The following is a 10,299-nucleotide window of genomic DNA, read 5'->3' on the forward strand; positions in this document are numbered from 1 at the left end:
ACACACACACACACACACACACACACACACACACACACACACACACACACACACGCACACATTCACACACACACACACGCACACATACACATTCTCACACACACACACACACACACACACACACACACACACACACACACACACACACACACACACACACACACACACACACACACACACATTTACACACATACACACACACACACACATATACACATTCACACACACACACACACACACACACACACATTCACACACATACACACACACACGCACACATACACATTCTCACACACACACACACACACACACACACACACACACACACACACACACACACACACACACACACATTTACACACATACACACACACACACACACACACATATACACATTCACACACACACACACACACACACACACACACACACACACACACACACACACACACACACACACAGACACACCCACACACACACACACATTCACACACACACACACACACACACACACACACACACACACACACACACACACATGCAGAGTGAAAGCAGCACGTTATTTACACACACTAAACACTGACATGAACACAATTAATAATTAATAATGAGCAAATCACAATTAATATCTATGTGTTAATAATAGAAGCTTTTTACACTGCAGCATTAATAAAGACGAACCTTCAAAATAAAAGCACAGGGATCTAGACGGTGTCCTTAGAACCAGTAGAGGTCCTTAGACTTCTCCTGAGTCTGTAGACCTGAGGAACAGAGAGGAACAGTTAGAGACTGACCTACAGACTGACCTACAGACTAAACTACAGACTGACATATAGACTGACCTACAGACTAACCTACAGACTAAACTACAGACTGACATATAGACTGAACTACAGACTGACATATAGACTGACCTACAGACTAACCTACAGACTAAACTACAGACTGACATATAGACTGACCTACATACAAAACTGCAAACTGACCTACAGACTAAACTACAGACTGACATATAGACTGAACTACAGACTGACATATAGACTGACCTACAGACCAACCTACAGACTAAATTACAGACTGACCTACAGACTAAACTACAGACTGACACATAAACTGACCTACAGACTAACCTACAGACTAAACTACCGACTGACCTACAGACTGACCTACAGACTAACCTACAGACTAAACTACAGACTGACATATAGACTGAACTACAGACTGACCTACATACAAAACTGCAAACTGACCTACAGACTAACCTACAGACTAAACTACAGACTGACATATAGACTGAACTACAGACTGACCTACATACAAAACTGCAAACTGACCTACAGACTAAACTACAGACTGACATATAGACTGACCTACAGACTAACCTACAGACTAAATTACAGACTGACCTACAGACTGACCTACAGACTGACATATAGACTGACCTACAGACTAAACTACAGACTGACATATAGACTGACCTACAGACCAACCTACAGACTAAATTACGGACTGACCTACAGACTGGCCTACAGACTAAACTACAGACTGACACATAAACTGACCTACAGACTAACCTACAGACTAAACTACCAACTGACCTACAGACTGACCTACAGACTAACCTACAGACTAAACTACAGACTGACATATAGACTGAACTACACACTGACCTACAGACTGACCTACATACAAAACTGCAAACTGACCGACAGACTAACCTACAGACTAAACTACAGACTGACATATAGACTGAACTACAGACTGACCTACATACAAAACTGCAAACTGACCTACAGACTAAACTACAGACTGACATATAGACTGACCTACAGACTAACCTACAGACAAAATTACAGACTGACCTACAGACTGACATATAGACTGAACTACAGACTGACCTACATACAAAACTGCAAACTGACCTACAGACTAACCTACAGACTGACATATAGACTGACCTACATACAAAACTGCAAACTGACCTACAGACTAAACTACAGACTGACATATAGACTGACCTACAGACTAAATTACAGACTGACCTACAGACTAACCTACAGACTAAACTACAGACTGACATATAGACTGAACTACAGACTGACCTACAGACAAAACTGCAAACTGAACTACAGACTAAACTACAGACTAAACTACAGATTGACCTACAAACTAAAGTACAGACTGACCTACAGACTAAAGTACAGACTGACCTACAAACAGACCTACAGACTGAACTACAGACTGACCTACATACAAAACTGCAAACTGACCTACAGACTAAACTACAGACTGACATATAGACTGACCTACAGACTAAATTACAGACTGACCTACAGACTGACCTACAGACTGACATATAGACTGAACTACAGACTGACCTACATACAAAACTGCAAACTGACCTACAGACTAACCTACAGACTGACCTACAGACTAAATTACAGACTGACCTACAGACTGACCTACAGACTGACATATAGACTGAACTACAGACTGACCTACATACAAAACTGCAAACTGACCTACAGACTAACCTACAGACTAAACTACAGACTGACATATAGACTGACCTACATACAAAACTGCAAACTGACCTACAGACTAAACTACAGACTGACATATAGACTGACCTACAGACTAAATTACAGACTGACCTACAGACTAACCTACAGACTAAACTACAGACTGACATATAGACTGAACTACAGACTGACCTACAGACAAAACTGCAAACTGAACTACAGACTAAACTACAGATTGACCTACAAACTAAAGTACAGACTGACCTACAGACTAAATTACAGACTGACCTACAGACTGACATATAGACTGACCTACATACAAAACTGCAAACTGACCTACAGACTAACCTACAGACTAAACTACAGACTGACATATAGACTGACCTACATACAAAACTGCAAACTGACCTACAGACTAAACTACAGACTAAACTACAGACTGACATATAGACTGAACTACAGACTGACCTACAGACAAAACTGCAAACTGAACTACAGACTAAACTACAGACTAAACTACAGATTGACCTACAAACTAAAGTACAGACTGACCTACAGACTAAAGTACAGACTGACCTACAAACAGACCTACAGACTAAACTACAGACTAAATTACAAACTGACCTACAGACTGAAATACAGACTAAACTACAGACTGACCTACAGACTAAACTACAGACAGACCTACAAACTAAACTACTGACTGACCTACAGACTAAACTACAGACAGACCTACAAACTAAACTACTGACTGACCTACAAACGGACCCACAGACTGACCTACAGACTAAACTACAAACTGAACTACAGACTGACCTACAGAATAAACTACAGACTGACCTAGAAACTGAAATACAGACTGACCTACGAACTAAACTACAAACTGACCTACAGAATAAACTACAGACTGACCTACAGACTAAACTACAAACTGACCTAGAGAATAAACTACAGACTGACCTACAGACTAAACTACAGACTGACCTACAGACTGACATATAGACTGAACTACAGACTGACCTACAGACAAAACTGCAAACTGACCTACAGACTAACCTACAGACTGACATATAGACTGAACTACAGACTGACCTACAGACAAAACTTCAAACTGACCTACATACTAACCTACAGACTAAACTACAGACTGACATATAGACTGACCTACATACTAACCTACATACTAAATTACAGACTGACCTACAGACTGACATATAGACTGACCTACAGACTAACATATAGACTGAACTACAGACTGACCTACAGACAAAACTGCAAACAGACCTACAGACTAAATTACAAACTGACCTACAGACTGAAATACAGACTAAACTACAGACTGAACTACAGACTAAACTACAGACTGACCTACAAACTAAACTACTGACTGACCTACAAACGGACCCACAGACTGACCTACAGACTAAACTACAAACTGAACTACAGACTGACCTACAGAATAAACTACAGACTGACCTAGAAACTGAAATGCAGACTGACCTACGGACTAAACTACAAACTGACTTACAGAATAAACTACAGACTAAACTACAGACTGACCTACAGACTACACTACAAACTGACCTACAGAATAAACTACAGACTGATCTACAGACTAAACTACAAACTGGCCTACAGAATAAACTACAGACTGACCTACAGACTGACCTACGAACTAAACTACAAACTGACATACAGACTGACCTACAGATTAAATTACAGACTGACCGACAGACAAAACTACAGACTGACCTACAAACTGACCTACAGATTAAATTACAGACTAAACTACAGACTAAACCACAGACTGACCTACAGACTGACCTACAGACAAACCTACAGACAGACCTACAGATTAAACCACAAACTAAACTACAGACTGACCTACAGACTAAACTACAGACCCTGACTACAGACTCACCTACAGACAGAACTAAAGACTAAACTACAGACTAACCAACAGACTAAACTACAGACTAACCAACAGACTAAACTACAGACTAAACAACAGACTAAACTACAGACTAAACAACAGACTAAACTACAGACTAACCAACAGACTAAAATACAGACTAAACAACAGACTGACATACAGATTGAACTACAGACAAAAACAGACTGAACTACATACTGACCTACACACTAAACTCCAGAATGAATTACAGACTAAAGTACAGACTAGGGAGCGATAGTGGAACGTACCACATAGTGAAGAGAGAGGAAAGTAATTAGATTACTACACTTTATTTTTCTGGGTCTGTTTAATGAACGCCGCGTCACTAACGCTAACTAACGCTAACAACCTGACCCAGTAGTAATATACTAAATGGTGAGGTGTACCTGAGTCCACACCCAGGCCAATATCAGCTGCTGTGAAGGCTCCGCCCCATGCCGACTCTGACTCCGCCTTCCCGCTGAGGTCACATGACGAGGCATTTATGCGGTGGTGGGAGCGTACAGTCGGAACCAGCAGGGAACTGTAGCGTGGGTCGAAGGCGGTGCCATACATGTCGTGAACTGCCGGGCGGGGGAAGGCGGAGCCCTGAGAGCCGATAGAGTAGTGGTGGTGCCACGCCTCATGGGCGTGGAACGGGGGGGAGGAGAAGGAGTCTGAAGGGAAGGAGAGCTCAGGGTGGGTCAGAGACGGCTGGAAAGAGCTGCTCCAGAACGACGGAGGAAAACTCCTCTGGTTCATAGGGAATGATCCGTCTGTGAGGAGAACCACAGGAGGACATCAGGAGAGCATCAGGAGAACCACAGGAGAACATCAAGAGAATGTCAGGAGAACATCAGAAGAACATCAAGACAACATCAGGTAAATATCAGGAGAAAATCAGGAGAACCACAGGAGAACATCAGGAGAACCACAGGAGAACATCAGAAGAACATCAGGAGAACATCAAGAGAACATCAGGAAAACATCAGGAGAACCACAGGAGAACATCAAGACAACATCAGGTAAACATCAGAAAAACATCAGGAGAAAATCAGGAGAACCACAGGAGAACATCTAAACAACATTAGGAGAACATCAGGAGAACCACCCACTGACTAAAGAACAGACACACTAATAAACACAGGGACAACACACATCAAATACACAACGTGAACACACAGCAGTGATGATGTAATGTGGTCCCTGTGGTCACACCTCTGAGGGCCTTCAGGCTGTTGCCCATGCACGTGTCTGTGCACGCCCCTGTGCTGAGTGCACGGCTAAAGTGCTCGTCCACTTCTCTGCTGATGTCTCCTTGGAAGTAGGTGAAGAGCACGCAGCGAGCACTCAGGTACTGGGCTCCTGGGGGAGGGTCCCCATGCTCCTCTTTGATGGGCGGGGCAACAGCGGGGGGCCGGCCGGTCTGCATCCTGGACCAGGAAGAGGAAGAGGATGAAGACAAAGAGGAGGAAGAGGAAGAGGAGGAGGAAGAGGAGGGTTTCTGTAGACGATAGAAGGACAAAGATTTTAAAAACTTTGACACATAGCATGACATATGCTCTGTTACAGCAGCTTCAGCATTAGCATTAGCTTTATTGTTAGCTTTAACATTAGCATTAGCTTTAACTTTAGCATTAGCATGAGCTGTAGCTTTAGCATGACCTTTTGCTTTAGCATTAGCTTAGCAGTGTGTATTAGTGTGTGTCAGTGTGTTAGTATGTGTCAGTGTGTGACTGGGGTTTCTACTGGATACGTCTCCGCTGCGCCACGACACGATCCGGTTTTTCCCCGCTGTCCAATGTCCGGTAATCCCCACCAGTTGCATTTTGAGTGCGCCACGGTGCACTCTGGTTGAACGACTGTGAGGTCATGAGACATTTATATAATCGCGCGAGAACGCAGTTAAAGGTTTGTGTTATAAACACAACGATAAACACATAAACAGGTCATTGTTCCTAACGAAGGAGAACAAGAAGGTTGGACTCTCTGGATTTGACCCACTGACCCACCTGGAACAGCGAGGGAGCTACGTGAAACTGCTCTTCCTGGACTTCAGCTCGGCCTTCAACACCATCATCACGAGCACACTGGTAGGCAAGCTGGAGGATCTGGGTCTCTCCCACAACATCTGCAACTGGATTATGGACTTCCTGACAGACCGCTCCCAGAGGGTGAGAGTAGGACACCACCTGTCCTCAGCACTGAGCACCAGCACTAGTTCTCCACAGGGCTGTGTACTACGCCTCCTATTCTACCTCCTCTACACCTACGACTGCACCCCAATCTTCCCGAGCAACACCATCATTAAGTTTGCAGATGATACCACGGAGGAGATGAGACGGCTTACAGGGTGGAGATGGAGAGTCTGTCAGAATGGTGCACGACCAGCAACCTCACCCTGAACACCTCCAAGTCGAAGGAACTGATTTACATAAATGGGTTTACATAAATAGGGACGGGGTGGAAATGGTGTCAGACTTTAGGTTTCTGGGCATCCACATGGGGACCTAAGCTGGACTGTTAACTCCACAGCAATCCTGAAGAAGGCACAACAGAGACTCTACTTTCTGAGGATCCTCAGGAAGAACAACTTCAAATCAGAGCTCTAGTTGTGCTTCTACCGCTGCTCGGTGGAGTTGGCGCTGAGCTGTGGCATCTCGCTGTGGTTCACCAGCTGCACCACAGCAGACAGGAAGAAGCTCCTGAGGATCATAAACATCACCCAGAGACTGATTGGCTGCCCTCTCCCATCCCTGGAAGACATGCCACACCCGCTGCCTCAGGATAGCCCACAACATCCTTAGGGACTCCTCACATCCTGGTCACCATCTTTTCCAACTTCTGCCCTCAGGGAGGCGTTTCAGGGCAATACAGACAAAAACAAACAGACTAAAAAACAGGAGCTGTTGTTGCTCTGAACACCTCAAACCTCAACAAACCCTGAATCTGCTGTTTTTATAGCCCTCTTTTCTTGTAAATATCCTCTGGGAACTGTACATGTTTTTAAGATTATAATGTCCTGCACTATTCTATTCTATTCTTTTTATTTTTCAGTTTTTTACAGACTTTGATTCAATGTTTTTTGCAGTAATAATCTTTGAACTCACTTTTGCTCACACTCTTTTTTTTGAGAGCTGCTATTTTTTAATTTCATTGTGCTTCTAAAGAGAAACAATGACAATAAAAGGAATCAGATTCTGATTTGTCATAGCCACATTTTTTATCAACAGAGAAGAGATAAAACTGTAAAACCAGTAAAACATGAACTAAATCAAGTGAATACAGTGAGTTACAGTATGAGAAGGTTAGTGAATGTGATTTTGTTTTTACACACTATAACATTTTTTTATTTTTATTTATTTATTCAGTTTATTTCCGAGATGGTTACATTCACTTTTTTTTTTTTTTTTTTTTGGTGATGTAGTTACTTGAAATATAATCTGAAGTGTTTTATCCTGAAAAGTAACCTGATATTTTATTGCAGACTACGTGTTTAATTTCCTGTTTAGCTTCATTTTCTCTGTGCTGATTGATGCATCGTGCTCCACCAGAAATAGAAGTCGTGTGTGTATCTGGTGGAGGCACCGGACTACCACATCTATGAAGGAGCAGACACACACCACAGCAGACCTGGTGGAAATGAACACATAGACTAAAGTCTAAAGCTCTGGTGACGCAGAGGTGACATAACACAGCAAAGCCGCATCCAGTGGAAACTAGGGGTGAGTCAAGCTGCTACATGTTTAGCATTGAGGTGCTAGCTGCTATATGTTTAGCATTGAGGTGCTAGCTTCTCAATGTTTACCATTGAGGTGCTAGCTGTTACATGTTTAGCATTGAGGTGCTAGCTGTTACATGTTTAGCATTGAGGTGCTAGCTGCTACATGTTTAGCATTGAGGTGCTAGCTTCTACATGTTTACCATTGAGGTCCTAGCTGTTACATGTTTAGCATTGAGGTGCTAGCTGCTACATGTTTAGCATTGAGGTGCTAGCTGCTACATGTTTAGCATTGAGGTGCTAGCTTCTACATGTTTACCATTGAGGTGCTAGCTGTTACATGTTTAGCATTGAGGTGCTAGCTGCTACATGTTTAGCATTGAGGTGCTAGCTTCTACATGTTTACCATTGAGGTGCTAGCTGTTACATGTTTAGCATTGAGCTGCTAGCTGCTACATGTTTAGCATTGAGGTGCTAGCTTCTACATGTTTACCATTGAGGTGCTAGCTGTTACATGTTTAGCATTGAGGTGCTAGCTGCTACATGTTTAGCATTGAGGTGCTAGCTGTTACATGTTTAGCATTGAGGTGCTAGCTGCTACATGTTTAGCATTGAGGTGCTAGCTTCTACATGTTTACCATTGAGGTGCTAGCTGTTACATGTTTAGCATTGAGGTGCTAGCTGTTACATGTTTAGCATTGAGGTGCTAACTGATACATGTTTAGCAATGAGGTGCTAGCTGATGCATGTTTAGCACTGAGGTGCTAGCTGCTACATGTTTAGCATTGAGATACTAGCAGATGCATGTTTAGCATTGATGTGCTAGCTGCTACATGTTTAGCATTGAGGTGCTAGCTGATACATGTTTAGCATTGAGATACTAGCAGATGCATGTTTAGCATTGATGTGCTAGCTGCTACATGTTTAGCATTGAGGTGCTAGCTGATACATGTTTAGCATTGAGATACTAGCAGATGCATGTTTAGCATTGATGTGCTAGCTGCTACATGTTTAGCATTGAGGTGCTAGCTGATACATATTTAGCATTGAGGTGCTAGCTGTTACATGTTTAGCATTGAGGTGCTAGCTGCTACATGTTTAGCATTGAGGTGCTAGCTGCTACATGTTTAGCATTGAGGTGCTAGCTGATACATGTTTAGCATTGAGATACTAGCAGATGCATGTTTAGCATTGATGTGCTAGCTGCTACATGTTTAGCATTGAGGTGCTAGCTGATACATGTTTAGCATTGAGATACTAGCAGATGCATGTTTAGCATTGATGTGCTAGCTGCTACATGTTTAGCATTGAGGTGCTAGCTGTTACATGTTTAGCATTGAGGTGCTAGCTGCTACATGTTTAGCATTGAGGTGCTAGCTGCTACATGTTTAGCATTGAGGTGCTAGCTGCTACATGCTAGCATTGATGTGCTAGCTGGGGCTAACAGAGCTCCACTGATCCACAAACTCTTTCTCTAACAATTTTCACATAACTGGGCTTTAGTTTTCCATCTAGTGTTTTTATTTAAACTAAAATTAAAGAAACACAGCAGCGACTTCTCTGATTCTCCTGTTTCTTGTGTTGTGGTCTGTGCATCAGTGTTATGGGTCTACCAGGAACAAGTGCAATGAGAAAGGTTCCACCCTGTTTGGAGTGAAAAAAAAGTGTTTAACTGTGTTTTTTTTTTTTGCATTATTTTTTGTAATTAATTAATTGCAATTAAGGTGATAAAGTTCCAGCCCTATAATAAATCCTTCACCAATAACTAAATTGAATTAATCGAATTAATTAACTGAATTAATTATTTGCCTCTTTAAACTAAAATTACACTTTTTAACTCAAATCTTTCCAAATGAATTCACTGAACAATAACAACGACATACAAACATCTGAAGAGGATGATTTTAATCGGTTTTATTTTAAACTGTTTTATGACATCATGAAAATGTCTTTTAGAGTTTCCCAGAATATTTAGTTTGATTTTATATGTTCTAATCAAAGGTTTAACTTCATCCTGAAAACACTTATAAAAGTTGACAATATTAATGTTTGATATTTTGATTTGTGTGAAGTTCTGATCACTGATCGAACTAAAGCTGCAGGTTCTGGTCCGAGCCAATCAG

The 10,299-nt window shown here is 42.1% G+C and overlaps 1 protein-coding gene across 1 annotated transcript; it reads right to left on the bottom strand.

The window, feature by feature from the left end:
- Positions 1-677: 677 nt before the first annotated feature.
- On the bottom strand, positions 678-5,911 carry vgll2a (vestigial-like family member 2a). Its single transcript, XM_028440693.1, has 3 exons — positions 5,674-5,911; positions 4,863-5,231; positions 678-761 (listed from the first exon to the last, which is right to left on the bottom strand). Exons 1-3 carry the CDS (start codon positions 5,885-5,887, stop codon positions 718-720), a joined length of 627 nt encoding a protein of 208 aa, XP_028296494.1. The 5' UTR covers positions 5,888-5,911; the 3' UTR covers positions 678-717.
- Positions 5,912-10,299: the final 4,388 nt, after the last annotated feature.

The sequence above is a fragment of the Gouania willdenowi genome, assembly GCF_900634775.1.
Source record: "Gouania willdenowi chromosome 24 unlocalized genomic scaffold, fGouWil2.1 scaffold_320_arrow_ctg1, whole genome shotgun sequence".
Classification (NCBI taxonomy): domain Eukaryota; kingdom Metazoa; phylum Chordata; class Actinopteri; order Blenniiformes; family Gobiesocidae; genus Gouania; species Gouania willdenowi.